This window comes from Salvelinus fontinalis, chromosome 7 (assembly GCF_029448725.1).
Source record: "Salvelinus fontinalis isolate EN_2023a chromosome 7, ASM2944872v1, whole genome shotgun sequence".
NCBI classification, from domain to species: domain Eukaryota; kingdom Metazoa; phylum Chordata; class Actinopteri; order Salmoniformes; family Salmonidae; genus Salvelinus; species Salvelinus fontinalis.
The window spans coordinates 67,092,668-67,107,860 of record NC_074671.1 but is presented as its reverse complement, the minus strand read 5'-3'; the positions used below and the strand labels follow the sequence as shown (position 1 = coordinate 67,107,860).

General features: G+C 44.1%; 2 protein-coding genes and 2 long non-coding RNA genes across 6 annotated transcripts in view; 1 reads left to right on the top strand and 3 right to left on the bottom strand.

Moving 5' to 3' along the window:
- Nucleotides 1-3,826: 3,826 nt before the first annotated feature.
- On the top strand, nucleotides 3,827-4,405 carry LOC129860013 (uncharacterized). Its single transcript, XR_008760290.1, has 3 exons — nucleotides 3,827-3,880; nucleotides 4,132-4,190; nucleotides 4,308-4,405. It is a non-coding gene; the product is annotated as an uncharacterized LOC129860013 (long non-coding RNA).
- On the bottom strand, nucleotides 4,034-5,472 carry txnl4b (thioredoxin-like 4B). Of its 3 annotated transcripts, XM_055930323.1 has the most exons (4): nucleotides 5,027-5,472; nucleotides 4,672-4,823; nucleotides 4,308-4,510; nucleotides 4,037-4,190 (listed from the first exon to the last, which is right to left on the bottom strand). In XM_055930323.1, the coding sequence occupies exons 1-3, from the start codon at nucleotides 5,156-5,158 to the stop codon at nucleotides 4,345-4,347; spliced, it is 450 nt and encodes a 149-aa protein (XP_055786298.1). In that variant the 5' UTR covers nucleotides 5,159-5,472; the 3' UTR covers nucleotides 4,037-4,190; nucleotides 4,308-4,344. The 3 variants fall into 3 exon arrangements, with proteins under 3 accessions (XP_055786299.1, XP_055786297.1, XP_055786298.1); XM_055930324.1 differs by having other exon boundaries at nucleotides 4,034-4,510; nucleotides 4,672-4,866; nucleotides 5,027-5,160; XM_055930322.1 differs by having other exon boundaries at nucleotides 4,036-4,510.
- Nucleotides 5,473-8,785: 3,313 nt separating this feature from the next.
- The window catches only part of pros1 (protein S), a 35,871-nt gene continuing 29,463 nt past the window's right edge, over nucleotides 8,786-15,193 (bottom strand). The window contains exon 14 of the mRNA XM_055930321.1: nucleotides 8,786-9,096. Coding sequence (XP_055786296.1) covers nucleotides 8,936-9,096 — 161 coding nt within the window. The 3' untranslated portion in view covers nucleotides 8,786-8,935. The remainder of the gene's footprint in view (nucleotides 9,097-15,193) is intronic.
- On the bottom strand, nucleotides 9,352-14,736 carry LOC129860010 (uncharacterized). The gene is made up of 3 exons (XR_008760288.1): nucleotides 11,913-14,736; nucleotides 9,525-11,766; nucleotides 9,352-9,449 (listed from the first exon to the last, which is right to left on the bottom strand). It is a non-coding gene; the product is annotated as an uncharacterized LOC129860010 (long non-coding RNA).

The following is a 15,193-nucleotide window of genomic DNA, read 5'->3' as shown; positions in this document are numbered from 1 at the left end:
GGCTTTTACATTATTGATGCATGTCCATTTTAAAGTGGTTAAACTTCCTAAAAATGTGGATGACGTTAGTATGATAAACGAAAGAAAATATAAATTGATCAAGTTTGACATTTTAATGTTTACGTTTTGAAAATACTAATACTAATGGACCGAAAATACCAACACATCTCCAAATTGATCGGTAAATGTAAGTCATTCAGCCTGTGGTGCCTGGGCTTACATAATACAAGGATCTCCTGCACTGTGGTGCCTGGGCTTACATAATACAAGGATCTCCTGCACTGTGGTGCCTGGGCTTAGATAATACAAGGATCTCCTGCACTGTCTGTGGTGCCTGGGCTTACATAATACAAGGATCTCCTGCACTGTGGTGCCTGGGCTTACATAATACAAGGATCTCCTGCACTGTCTGTGGTGCCTGGGCTTAGATAATATAAGGATCTCCTGCACTGTGGTGCCTGGGCTTACATAATACAAGGATCTCCTGCACTGTCTGTGGTGCCTGGGCTTAGATAATACAAGGATCTCCAGCACTGTCTGTGGTGCCTGGGCTTAGATAATACAAGAATCTCCTGCACTGTCTGTGGTGCCTGGGCTTACATAATACAAGGATCTCCAGCACTGTGGTGCCTGGGCTTACATAATACAAGGATCTCCAACACTGTGGTGCCTGGGCTTACATAATACAAGGATATCCAACACTGTCTGTGGTGCCTGGGCTTAGATAATACAAGGATCTCCTGCACTGTCTGTGGTGCCTGGGTTAGATAATACAAGGATCTCCAAAACTGTCTGTGGTGCCTGGGCTTACATAATACAAGGATCTCCAACACTGTGGTGCCTGGGCTTACATAATACAAGAATCTCCTGCACTGTCTGTGGTGCCTGGGCTTACATAATACAAGGATCTCCTGCACTGTCTGTGGTGTCTGGGCTTACATAATACAAGGATCTCCTGCACTGTCTGTGGTGTCTGGGCTTAGATAATACAAGGATCTCCTGCACTGTCTGTGGTGCCTGGGCTTAGATAATACAAGGATCTCCTGCACTGTCTGTGGTGCCTGGGCTTACATAATACAAGGATCTCCAACACTGTGGTGCCTGGGCTTAGATAATACAAGGATCTCCAACACTGTCTGTGGTGCCTGGGCTTACATAATACAAGAATCTCCTGCACTGTCTGTGGTGCCTGGGCTTACATAATACAAGGATTTCCAGCACTCTGTGGTGCCTGGGCTTAGATAATACAAGAATCTCCAACACTGTCTGTGGTGCCTGGGCTTACATAATACAAGAATCTCCTGCACTGTCTGTGGTGCCTGGGCTTAGATAATACAAGGATCTCCTGCACTGTCTGTGGTGCCTGGGCTTAGATAATACAAGGATTTCCAGCACTCTGTGGTGCCTGGGCTTAGATAATACAAGGATCTCCTGCACTGTCTGTGGTGCCTGGGCTTAGATAATACAAGGATCTCCAACACTGTCTGTGGTGCCTGGGCTTACATAATACAAGAATCTCCTGCACTGTCTGTGGTGCCTGGGCTTACATAATACAAGGATTTCCAGCACTCTGTGGTGCCTGGGCTTAGATAATACAAGGATTTCCAGCACTCTGTGGTGCCTGGGCTTAGATAATACAAGGATCTCCAACACTGTCTGTGGTGCCTGGGCTTACATAATACAAGAATCTCCTGCACTGTCTGTGGTGCCTGGGCTTAGATAATACAAGGATCTCCTGCACTGTCTGTGGTGCCTGGGCTTAGATAATACAAGGATTTACAGCACTCTGTGGTGCCTGGGCTTAGATAATACAAGGATCTCCAACACTGTCTGTGGTGCCTGGGCTTAGATAATACAAGGATCTCCAACACTGTCTGTGGTGCCTGGGCTTACATAATACAAGGATCTCCAGCACTGTCTGTGGTGCCTGGGCTTAGATAATACAAGGATCTCCAACACTGTCTGTGGTGCCTGGGCTTAGATAATATAAGGATTCCTCAGCACTCTGTGGTGCCTGGGCTTACATAATACAAGAATCTCCAGCACTGTGGTGCCTGGGCTTACATAATACAAGAATCTCCTGCACTGTCTGTGGTGCCTGGGCTTAGATAATACAAGGATTTCCAGCACTCTGTGGTGCCTGGGCTTAGATAATACAAGGATCTCCAACACTGTCTGTGGTGCCTGGGCTTAGATAATACAAGAATCTCCAACACTGTGGTGCCTGGGCTTACATAATACAAGGGTCTCCTGCACTGTCTGTGGTGTCTGGGCTTAGATAATACAAGGATCTCCTGCACTGTCTGGGCTTAGATAATAAAAGGATCTTTGGCACTGTCTGTGGTGTCTGGGCTTAGATAATACAAGGATCTCCAACACTGTCTGTGGTGCCTGGGCTTAGATAATACAAGGATCTCCAGCACTGTCTGTGGTGCCTGGGTTTAGATAATACAAGGATCTCTAGCACTGTCTGTGGTGCCTGGGCTTAGATAACATAAGGATCTCCAACACTGTCTGTGGTGCCTGGGCTTACATAATACAAGGATCTCCAGCACTGTCTGTGGTGCCTGGGCTTAGATAATACAAGGATCTCCAGCACTGTCTGTGGTGCCTGGGCTTAGATAATACAAGGATCTCCAACACTGTCTGTGGTGCCTGGGCTTAGATAATACAAGGATCTCCAGCACTGTATGTGGTGCCTGGGCTTACATAATACAAGGAGCTCCAGCACTGTCTGTGGTGCCTGGGCTTAGATAATACAAGGATCTCCAGCACTGTCTGTGGTGCCTGGGCTTAGATAATACAAGGATCTCCAACACTGTCTGTGGTGCCTGGGCTTAGATAATACAAGGATCTCCTGCACTGTCTGTGGTGCCTGGGCTTAGATAATACAAGGATCCCCAGCACTGTCTGTGGTGCCTGGGCTTAGATAATACAAGGATCTCCAGCACTGTCTGTGGTGCCTGGGCTTAGATAATACAAGGATCTCCTGCACTGTCTGTGGTGCCTGGGCTTACATAATACAAGGCTCTCCTGCACTGTCTGTGGTGCCTGGGCTTAGATAATACAAGGATCTCCTGCACTGTCTGTGGTGCCTGGGCTTACATAATACAAGGCTCTCCTGCACTGTCTGTGGTGCCTGGGCTTAGATAATACAAGGATCTTTGGCACTGTCTGTGGTGCCTGGGCTTAGATAATATAAGGATGTCCAGCACTGTGAATGGTCTTATTACATTTATGTAGCAGATAATGATTTATTGTGGTGAGGCAGTAGAGATCAAACCAAACATGATTTGACGTGACACATTTATTAAACAAAAAGGTCAAAAAAAGGGGTCAGACCTTTTCACCAAACATACATTAGATTCAACATTTTGTAAGTCGCTCTGGATAAGAGCGTCTGCTAAATGACTTAAATGTAAATGTAAACATTCCCACTATAAAACAAGAGGCAACAAGAATATCCAGCTGTAAATGAGTCTTCATTGTATGAAATAAAGGATTGTCCACTCTGACATGTATCTGTCTCTTATAGAGATCTATTTTCCCTAGGAAATATCAACCTGAAGTTAAGGACAGTTTCATTAATAAACAGTACATCAGTATGAATGGTCAAAGTGAGATGGCGCCAGCTACAGCGGTGTGTCTCTTTGATAACGTCAATACCACAAAATTGTCCAGGCCGGGCCAATCCGCTCTGTGCTTGTCAGACGTTTTCTTTTCACACGAATTGTCGGCAGCTTGAGCGCTTAAAAACCGTGCTGTCGGCCTCCCGACGAGATCTGCCGCCAGGGTGCTTGTAACCGCGCTGAAGGGTGGTGAGATCTAGATCCCATGGTTGAGCAGGTCGTGATGGGGTTTAGATCCCATGGTTGAGCAGGTCGTGATGGGGTTTAGATCCCATGGTTATGATGGGGTTTAGATCCCATGGTTATGATGGGGTTTAGATCCCATGGTTGAGCAGGTCGTGATGGGGTTTAGATCCCATGGTTATGATGGGGTTTAGATCCCATGGTTATGATGGGGTTTAGATCCCATGGTTATGATGGGGTTTAGATCCCATGGTTATGATGGGGTTTAGATCCCATGGTAGAGCAGGTCGTGATGGGGTTAGATCCCATGGTTGAGCAGGTCGTGATGGGGGTTAGATCCCATGGTTGAGCAGGTCGTGATGGGGTTTAGATCCCATGGTTATGATGGGGGTTAGATCCCATGGTTATGATGGGGTTTAGATCCCATGGTTGAGCAGGTCGTGATGGGGTTAGATCCCATGGTTATGATGGGGGTTAGATCCCATGGTAGAGCAGGTTGTGATGGGGTTTAGATCCCATGGTTATGATGGGGTTAGATCCCATGGTAGAGCAGGTCGTACTTGGGGATGTTCTGAGGGTCGATGGGACTCTGGACCATCATCTTCCCTCTCATAGCTCCTCTGTAGATCACCTCGATCAGATCCAGGAAGTCCTGCTTGGTCTTAAAACTGCCCACAAACTTGGTGTGATCTGGAGACCTGTATAGGGACAACAGTGGTTTAGCTATAGGCCTACAAAAAGGGGAAATGGTTTGTAGCTAATACGAGTAGTACCCACACCTATGACATTAAACCAACCAGTGGTATTCTAGCTAGTTGTAGGCCATCTTCCTTCTCAACACTAAGATGTCACCACTCACCCATAATCAACCTTCATGTGTTGTCCGTTGAAGAAGAAGACGGTAGATGGGATGTAGCTGATGTCGAAGTATCTCGTGTAGACGGGAGCTGAGTCCACATCCACGATGTAGATAGACGCCATGTTACTCAGGTGGTGGGTGGTTTTGGACAGCTGGCAAAATAATGACAACACTGTCATTCCCGATTCAGACAGACTGAAACGTTACAACAACAAAAAATACATTGACAGTGTTGGTGTAAATATTGGTAACGACTGACATGCACGTTTTGCATTAATGTTTACTGGCCACAATATTGCAGTAGCTATATACCCAGCTAGCATGCTAGCTAAACATGCTAACGTTAGCTACTTACAATCTCGTCAAGCTGCAGGCAGACCGAATCTTCATCTCTGCCAAACCGAAGAACTAAAACCTTTTCAGCGACAGTTTTTATTACCTCGTCTATGTCATTTTTGCACGACAACTTGGCCAAAAACAAACTCATTTTGTTAGCTGCTGGCTAGCATTGTGCTCAGTTTGACAAACGAAAAATGGCACGTACCGGTATTGCTGTGTAACACCATAAAACGTCCGCCAGAAACTGTGACCGACCAGCCGCTTGTGTCCGCTGCTTCTTTTCTGTCGTTTGAGCCAGTATGTTGATATTTGTTTAACGTTTAATACTGCGTTTTACTAGTATATCCGTATGTAGTATGGCTAGTAGATTTTAGCTTGCTGTTTGGGGTTTTAGGCTGGGTTTCTGTGAACAGCACTTTGAGATATCAGCTGATGTAAGAAGGGCTATATAAATTAATTTGATTAGTAAGCAGTAGGCTAGAAAGATTTCAGACACAACCACAGTTTTTCGTACTTTTGTTAAAATAAACACACCAAAAAAACACTCAATCCATCAACAAAAACAACTACATTTTAATTTATATATTAAAGTGAGCATGTTTTTATATACACTTAACCATTGGGGTGTCTGAAGAAAGGGAGAGAGAGGAGTGAGACAAAAGAGAGAACCAGAAATTACCATGTGTGTGGTACATATCTATTCTATCTCATCTACACACAGTTGAAGCCAGGAAGTTTACATACGCCTTAGCCAAAAACATTTAAACTCCGTTTTTCACAATTCCTGACATTTAATCCTAGTAAAAATTCACTTTCCTAAGTCAGTTAGGATCACCACTTTATTTTAAGAATGTGAAAATGTCAGAATAATAGTAGAGAGAATTATTTCTTTCAGCTTTTATTTCTTTCATCACATTCCCAGTGGGTCAGAAGTTTACATACACTCAATTAGTATTTGGTAGCGTTGCCTTTAAATTGTTTAACTTGGGTCAAACATTTCAGGTAGCCTTCCACAAGCTTCCCACAAGAAGTTGGGTGAATTTTGGCCCATTACTCCAGACAGAGCTGGTGTAACTGAGTCAGGTTTGTAGACCTCCTTGCTCGCACAGGCTTTTTCAGTTCTACCCACAAATTTGCGACCAAACTTTAACTTCCTGACTGATGCCTTGAGATTTTGCTTCAATATATCCACATATTTTTCCCTCCTCATGATGCCATCTATTTTGTGAAGTGCACCAGTCCCTCCTGCAACAAAGCACCCCCACAACATGGTGCTGCCACCCCCGTGCTTCACGGTTGGGATGGTGTTCTTCGTCTTGCAAGCATCCCCCTTTTTGCTCCAAACATAACGATGGTCATTATGGCCAAACAGTTCTATTTTTGTTTCATCAGACCAGAGGACATTTCTCCAAAAAGTACGATCTTTGTCCCCATGTGCAGTTGCAAACGGTAGTCTGGCTTTTTTATGACGGTTTTGGAGCAGTGGCTTCTTCCTTACTGTGCGGCCTTTCAGGTCATGTCGATATAGGACTCATTTTACTGTGGATATAGATACTTTTGTACCTGTTTCCTCCAGCATCTTCACAGGGTCCTTTGCTCTTTGTTCTGGGATTGATTTTCACTTTTTTCACACCAAAGTACGTTCATCTCTAGGAGACAGAACGCGTCTCCTTCCTGAGCAGTATGACAGCTGCGTGGTCCCATGGTGTTTATACTTGCGTACTATTGTTTGTACAGATGAACGTGGTACCTTCAGGCGTTTGGAAATTGCTCCCAAGGATGATCCAGACTTGTGGAGGGCTACCATTTTTTTTACGAGGTCTTGGCTGATTTCTTTTGATTTTCCCATCATGTCAAGCTAAGAGGCACTGAGTTTGAAGGTAGGCCTTGAAATACATCCACAGGTACACCTCCAATTGACTCAAATGATGTCAATTAGCCTATCAGAAGCTTCTAAAGCCATGACATCATTTTCTGGAATTTTCCAAGCTGTTTAAAGGCACAAGTCAACTTAGTGTATGTAAACTTCTGACCCACTGGAATTGTGATACAGTGAATTATAAGTGAAATAATCTGTCTGTTAACAATTGTTGGAAAAATTACGTGTGTCATGCACAAAGTAGATGTCCTAAACGACTTGCCAAAACTATAGTTTGTTAACAAGAAATTTGCGGAGTGTTTTAATGACTCCAACTTAAGTGTATGTAAACTTCCGACTGTATATACCAGAACCATGTAGCCCAGGTCAATCCACTGGATCAGAGCCTTCCAGAGCTCAGCTGTTTCACTACATGTCTATGGAACCCCTGGCAACAGAACAAGTAATGCTGGATCAGTCAGTGTCCCTGGCAACAGAACAAGTAATGCTGGATCAGTCAGTGTCCCTGGCAACAGAACAAGTAATGCTGGATCAGTCAGTGTCCCTGGCAACAGAACAAGTAATGCTGGATCAGTCAGTGTCACTGACAACAGAACAAGTAATGCTGGATCAGTCAGTGTCCCTGGCAACAGAACAAGTAATGCTGGATCAGTCAGTGTCCCTGGCAACAGAACAAGTAATGCTGGATCAGTCAGTGTCACTGGCAACAGAACAAGTAATGCTGGATCAGTCAGTGTCACTGGCAACAGAACAAGTAATGCTGGATCAGTCAGTGTCACTGGCAACAGAACAAGTAATGCTGGATCAGTCAGTGTCCCTGACAACAGAACGAGTAATGCTGGATCAGTCAGTGTCCCTGGCAACAGAACAAGTAATGCTGGATCAGTCAGTGTCACTGGCAACAGAACAAGTAATGCTGGATCAGTCAGTGTCCCTGGCAACAGAACAAGTAATGCTGGATCAGTCAGTGTCACTGGCAACAGAACAAGTAATGCTGGATCAGTCAGTGTCACTGGCAACAGAACAAGTAATGCTGGATCAGTCAGTGTCACTGGCAACAGAACAAGTAATGCTGGATCAGTCAGTGTCACTGGCAACAGAACAAGTAATGCTGGATCAGTCAGTGTCCCTGGCAACAGAACAAGTGATGCTGGATCAGTCAGTGTCCCTGGCAACAGAACAAGTAATGCTGGATCAGTCAGTGTCACTGGCAACAGAACAAGTAATGCTGGATCAGTCAGTGTCACTGGCAACAGAACAAGTAATGCTGGATCAGTCAGTGTCACTGACAACAGAACAAGTGATGCTGGATCAGTCAGTGTCCCTGGCAACAGAACAAGTGATGCTGGATCAGTCAGTGTCCCTGGCAACAGAACAAGTAATGCTGGATCAGTCAGTGTCACTGGCAACAGAACAAGTGATGCTGGATCAGTCAGTGTCCCTGGCAACAGAACAAGTGATGCTGGATCAGTCAGTGTCACTGGCAACAGAACAAGTAATGCTGGATCAGTCAGTGTCACCGGCAACATGTTTTGGTAACTCCTCTTCTTCACAGTAAAAGACCCTGGTGTTTATTTCAATACAAACCATGGTGGGGTGATGACATGTGTCCAATAACAAAGATGAAATTTTTAAAAACAGTCTAACAAAGAGTGCAGGAAACTAAATAAACAGAAATGACTGCATTGTGCAAGTCCACCCACCATCTCTCCCTACTCTCCCTCCCTCCTTTCTCCCCTCCCTCCCCCTTTCTCCCTTCCACTCCCCCCTCCCTCCCCTTTCCTCCCTCCATCCCCCTCCCTCCCTCCCCCACTTCTTTCTTCCCTCCCCCTCCCACCCTCTCTCCCCCACTCCTTTCTTCCCTCCCTCCCTCTCTCTCCCCCTCCCTCCCCCACTCCTTTCACCCTCCCTACCTCCCTCTCCCCCTCCTCCTAATCATTAGGTAGAGGATCATATACACAGATTTGGGCCTCAGGACAGAGATGTGTGGTGATTGGTCGACCTGGCTGTGAGGTCACTTCCTGTAGGGTGAGTGGTTGGGGGTCGTCAGAGTGTCTTGGGGGGCGAGACAGGGGGGCAGGAGTGGGACTTAATGCTATTGTGTTTACTGTCTGCCTCGTCGAAGTCTAACAGCCGACCGTTGACGTTGACGTCCATACAGCCGTGGTAGTAGGCTGTCACCGGGGTGGAGGACACTGGGATATCGTCTGTAGACGGACGGAGGGGGGGGAGAGATTAAATACCAACCAAAAACACACTTTAGTGCTTTTCATACTTCATCAATGAAATCTGAATCAATTCTGAACTATGGACTACGTTAGTCAGTTTCACCAATCGGGCAGTCCTCCTATACATGTCCTGACAGAGTGTGTCATCATTGTGTTTAGTTAGTTAGTAACTAGCTAGTTACCTGGCAGTCCTCCTATACATGTCCTGACAGAGTGTGTCATCATTGTGTTTAGTTAGTTAGTAACTAGCTAGTTACCTGGCAGTCCTCCTATACATGTCCTGACAGAGTGTGTCATCATTGTGTTTAGTTAGTTAGTAACTAGCTAGTTACCTGGCAGTCCTCCTATACATGTCCTGACAGAGTGTGTCATCATTGTGGTTAGTTAGTTAGTAACTAGTTAGTTACCTGGCATTCCTCCTATACATGTCCTGACAGAGTGTGTCATCATTGTGTTTAGTTAGTTAGTTAGTAACTAGCTAGTTACCTGGCAGTCCTCCTATACATGTCCTGACAGAGTGTGTCATCATTGTGTTTAGTTAGTTAGTAACTAGCTAGTTACCGGGCAGTCCTCCTATACATGTCCTGACAGAGTGTGTCATCATTGTGTTTAGTTAGTTAGTAACTAGTTAGTTACCTGGCAGTCCTCCTATACATGTCCTGACAGAGTGTGTCATCATTGTGGTTAGTTAGTTAGTAACTAGCTAGTTACCTGGCAGTCCTCCTATACATGTCCTGACAGAGTGTGTCATCATTGTGTTTAGTTAGTTAGTAACTAGTTAGTTACCTGGCAGTCCTCCTATACATGTCCTGACAGAGTGTGTCATCATTGTGGTTAGTTAGTTAGTAACTAGTTACCTGGCAGTCCTCCTATACATGTCCTGACAGAGTGTGTCATCATTGTGTTTAGTTAGTTAGTAACTAGCTAGTTACCTGGCAGTCCTCCTATACATGTCCTGACAGAGTGTGTCATCATTGTGGTTAGTTAGTTAGTAACTAGCTAGTTACCTGGCAGTCCTCCTATACATGTCCTGACAGAGTGTGTCATCATTGTGTTTAGTTAGTTAGTAACTAGCTAGTTACCTGGCAGTCCTCCTATACATGTCCTGACAGAGTGTGTCATCATTGTGGTTAGTTAGTTAGTAACTATCTAGTTACCTGGCAGTCCTCCTATACATGTCCTGACAGAGTGTGTCATCATTGTGTTTAGTTAGTTAGTTAGTAACTAGTTACCTGGCAGTCCTCCTATACATGTCCTGACAGAGTGTGTCATCATTGTGGTTAGTTAGTTAGTAACTAGCTAGTTACCTGGCAGTCCTCCTATACATGTCCTGACAGAGTGTGTCATCATTGTGTTTAGTTAGTTAGTTAGTAACTAGCTAGTTACCTGGCAGTCCTCCTATACATGTCCTGACAGAGTGTGTCATCATTGTGGTTAGTTAGTTAGTAACTAGCTAGTTACCGGGCAGTCCTCCTATACATGTCCTGACAGAGTGTGTCATCATTGTGGTTAGTTAGTTAGTAACTAGCTAGTTACCTGGCAGTCCTCCTATACATGTCCTGACAGAGTGTGTCATCATCGTGTTTAGTTAGTTAGTAACTAGCTAGTTACCTGGCAGTCCTCCTATACATGTCCTGACAGAGTGTGTCATCATTGTGGTTAGTTAGTTAGTAACTAGTTACCTGGCAGTCCTCCTATACATGTCCTGACAGAGTGTGTCATCATCGTGTTTAGTTAGTTAGTTAGTAACTAGTTACCTGGCAGTCCTCCTATACATGTCCTGACAGAGTGTGTCATCATTGTGTTTAGTTAGTTAGTAACTAGCTAGTTACCTGGCAGTCCTCCTATACATGTCCTGACAGAGTGTGTCATCATTGTGGTTAGTTAGTTAGTAACTAGCTAGTTACCTGGCAGTCCTCCTATACATGTCCTGACAGAGTGTGTCATCATTGTGGTTAGTTAGTTAGTTAGTAACTAGTTACCTGGCAGTCCTCCTATACATGTCCTGACAGAGTGTGTCATCATTGTGGTTAGTTAGTTAGTAACTAGCTAGTTACCTGGCAGTCCTCCTATACATGTCCTGACAGAGTGTGTCATCATTGTGGTTAGTTAGTTAGTAACTAGCTAGTTACCTGGCAGTCCTCCTATACATGTCCTGACAGAGTGTGTCATCATTGTGGTTAGTTAGTTAGTAACTAGCTAGTTACCTGGCAGTCCTCCTATACATGTCCTGACAGAGTGTGTCATCATTGTGGTTAGTTAGTTAGTAACTAGCTAGTTACTTGGCAGTCCTCCTATACATGTCCTGACAGAGTGTGTCATCATCGTGTTTAGTTAGTTAGTTAGTAACTAGTTACCTGGCAGTCCTCCTATACATGTCCTGACAGAGTGTGTCATCATCGTGTTTAGTTAGTTAGTTAGTAACTAGTTACCTGGCAGTCCTCCTATACATGTCCTGACAGAGTGTGTCATCATTGTGGTTAGTTAGTTAGTAACTAGTTACCGGGCAGTCCTCCTATACATGTCCTGACAGAGTGTGTCATCATTGTGGTTAGTTAGTTAGTAACTAGTTACCGGGCAGTCCTCCTATACATGTCCTGACAGAGTGTGTCATCATTGTGGTTAGTTAGTTAGTAACTAGCTAGTTACCTGGCAGTCCTCCTATACATGTCCTGACAGAGTGTGTCATCATTGTGTTTAGTTAGTTAGTAACTAGTTAGTTACCTGGCAGTCCTCCTATACATGTCCTGACAGAGTGTGTCATCATTGTGGTTAGTTAGTTAGTAACTAGTTACCTGGCAGTCCTCCTATACATGTCCTGACAGAGTGTGTCATCATTGTGTTTAGTTAGTTAGTAACTAGCTAGTTACCTGGCAGTCCTCCTATACATGTCCTGACAGAGTGTGTCATCATTGTGGTTAGTTAGTTAGTAACTAGCTAGTTACCTGGCAGTCCTCCTATACATGTCCTGACAGAGTGTGTCATCATTGTGTTTAGTTAGTTAGTAACTAGCTAGTTACCTGGCAGTCCTCCTATACATGTCCTGACAGAGTGTGTCATCATTGTGGTTAGTTAGTTAGTAACTATCTAGTTACCTGGCAGTCCTCCTATACATGTCCTGACAGAGTGTGTCATCATTGTGTTTAGTTAGTTAGTTAGTAACTAGTTACCTGGCAGTCCTCCTATACATGTCCTGACAGAGTGTGTCATCATTGTGGTTAGTTAGTTAGTAACTAGCTAGTTACCTGGCAGTCCTCCTATACATGTCCTGACAGAGTGTGTCATCATTGTGTTTAGTTAGTTAGTTAGTAACTAGCTAGTTACCTGGCAGTCCTCCTATACATGTCCTGACAGAGTGTGTCATCATTGTGGTTAGTTAGTTAGTAACTAGCTAGTTACCGGGCAGTCCTCCTATACATGTCCTGACAGAGTGTGTCATCATTGTGGTTAGTTAGTTAGTAACTAGCTAGTTACCTGGCAGTCCTCCTATACATGTCCTGACAGAGTGTGTCATCATCGTGTTTAGTTAGTTAGTAACTAGCTAGTTACCTGGCAGTCCTCCTATACATGTCCTGACAGAGTGTGTCATCATTGTGGTTAGTTAGTTAGTAACTAGTTACCTGGCAGTCCTCCTATACATGTCCTGACAGAGTGTGTCATCATCGTGTTTAGTTAGTTAGTTAGTAACTAGTTACCTGGCAGTCCTCCTATACATGTCCTGACAGAGTGTGTCATCATTGTGTTTAGTTAGTTAGTAACTAGCTAGTTACCTGGCAGTCCTCCTATACATGTCCTGACAGAGTGTGTCATCATTGTGGTTAGTTAGTTAGTAACTATCTAGTTACCTGGCAGTCCTCCTATACATGTCCTGACAGAGTGTGTCATCATTGTGTTTAGTTAGTTAGTTAGTAACTAGTTACCTGGCAGTCCTCCTATACATGTCCTGACAGAGTGTGTCATCATTGTGGTTAGTTAGTTAGTAACTAGCTAGTTACCTGGCAGTCCTCCTATACATGTCCTGACAGAGTGTGTCATCATTGTGGTTAGTTAGTTAGTAACTAGCTAGTTACCTGGCAGTCCTCCTATACATGTCCTGACAGAGTGTGTCATCATTGTGGTTAGTTAGTTAGTAACTAGCTAGTTACCGGGCAGTCCTCCTATACATGTCCTGACAGAGTGTGTCATCATTGTGGTTAGTTAGTTAGTAACTAGCTAGTTACTTGGCAGTCCTCCTATACATGTCCTGACAGAGTGTGTCATCATCGTGTTTAGTTAGTTAGTTAGTAACTAGTTACCTGGCAGTCCTCCTATACATGTCCTGACAGAGTGTGTCATCATCGTGTTTAGTTAGTTAGTTAGTAACTAGTTACCTGGCAGTCCTCCTATACATGTCCTGACAGAGTGTGTCATCATTGTGTTTAGTTAGTTAGTAACTAGCTAGTTACCTGGCAGTCCTCCTATACATGTCCTGACAGAGTGTGTCATCATTGTGGTTAGTTAGTTAGTAACTATCTAGTTACCTGGCAGTCCTCCTATACATGTCCTGACAGAGTGTGTCATCATTGTGTTTAGTTAGTTAGTTAGTAACTAGTTACCTGGCAGTCCTCCTATACATGTCCTGACAGAGTGTGTCATCATTGTGGTTAGTTAGTTAGTAACTAGCTAGTTACCTGGCAGTCCTCCTATACATGTCCTGACAGAGTGTGTCATCATTGTGGTTAGTTAGTTAGTAACTATCTAGTTACCTGGCAGTCCTCCTATACATGTCCTGACAGAGTGTGTCATCATTGTGGTTAGTTAGTTAGTAACTATGTAGTTACCGGGCAGTCCTCCTATACATGTCCTGACAGAGTGTGTCATCATTGTGTTTAGTTAGTTAGTAACTATCTAGTTACCTGGCAGTCCTCCTATACATGTCCTGACAGAGTGTGTCATCATTGTGGTTAGTTAGTTAGTAACTATCTAGTTACCGGGCAGTCCTCCTATACATGTCCTGACAGAGTGTGTCATCATTGTGGTTAGTTAGTTAGTAACTATCTAGTTACCGGGCAGTCCTCCTATACATGTCCTGACAGAGTGTGTCATCATTGTGTTTAGTTAGTTAGTAACTATCTAGTTACCGGGCAGTCCTCCTATACATGTCCTGACAGAGTGTGTCATCATTGTGTTTAGTTAGTTAGTTAGTAACTAGTTACCTGGCAGTCCTCCTATACATGTCCTGACAGAGTGTGTCATCATTGTGTTTAGTTAGTTAGTAACTAGCTAGTTACCTGGCAGTCCTCCTATACATGTCCTGACAGAGTGTGTCATCATTGTGGTTAGTTAGTTAGTAACTAGCTAGTTACCTGGCAGTCCTCCTATACATGTCCTGACAGAGTGTGTCATCATTGTGGTTAGTTAGTTAGTAACTAGTTACCGGGCAGTCCTCCTATACATGTCCTGACAGAGTGTGTCATCATTGTGGTTAGTTAGTTAGTAACTAGTTACCGGGCAGTCCTCCTATACATGTCCTGACAGAGTGTGTCATCATTGTGGTTAGTTAGTTAGTAACTAGCTAGTTACCTGGCAGTCCTCCTATACATGTCCTGACAGAGTGTGTCATCATTGTGTTTAGTTAGTTAGTAACTAGTTACCGGGCAGTCCTCCTATACATGTCCTGACAGAGTGTGTCATCATTGTGGTTAGTTAGTTAGTATCTAGTTACCGGGCAGTCCTCCTATACATGTCCTGACAGAGTGTGTCATCATTGTGGTTAGTTAGTTAGTAACTATCTAGTTACCGGGCAGTCCTCCTATACATGTCCTGACAGAGTGTGTCATCATTGTGGTTAGTTAGTTAGTAACTATCTAGTTACCGGGCAGTCCTCCTATACATGTCCTGACAGAGTGTGTCATCATTGTGGTTAGTTAGTTAGTAACTATCTAGTTACCGGGCAGTCCTCCTATACATGTCCTGACAGAGTGTGTCATCATTGTGGTTAGTTAGTTAGTAACTAGCTAGTTACCGGGCAGTCCTCCTATACATGTCCTGACAGAGTGTGTCATCATTGTGGTTAGTTAGTTAGTAACTAGTTACC

What these genes read in the sequence shown, in the direction of transcription:
- txnl4b (XM_055930322.1), bottom strand. Translation starts at nt 5,158, where the DNA reads ATGAGTTTGTTTTTGGCCAAGTTGTCGTGCAAAAATGACATAGACGAG. An exon ending in GCCTGCAGCTTGACGAGATT is followed by an intron (nt 4,824 to 5,026) that starts GTAAGTAGCTAA and finishes TTATTTTGCCAG; the next exon opens with CTGTCCAAAACCACCCACCA. An exon ending in CACATGAAGGTTGATTATGG is followed by an intron (nt 4,511 to 4,671) that starts GTGAGTGGTGAC and finishes GTCCCTATACAG; the next exon opens with GTCTCCAGATCACACCAAGT.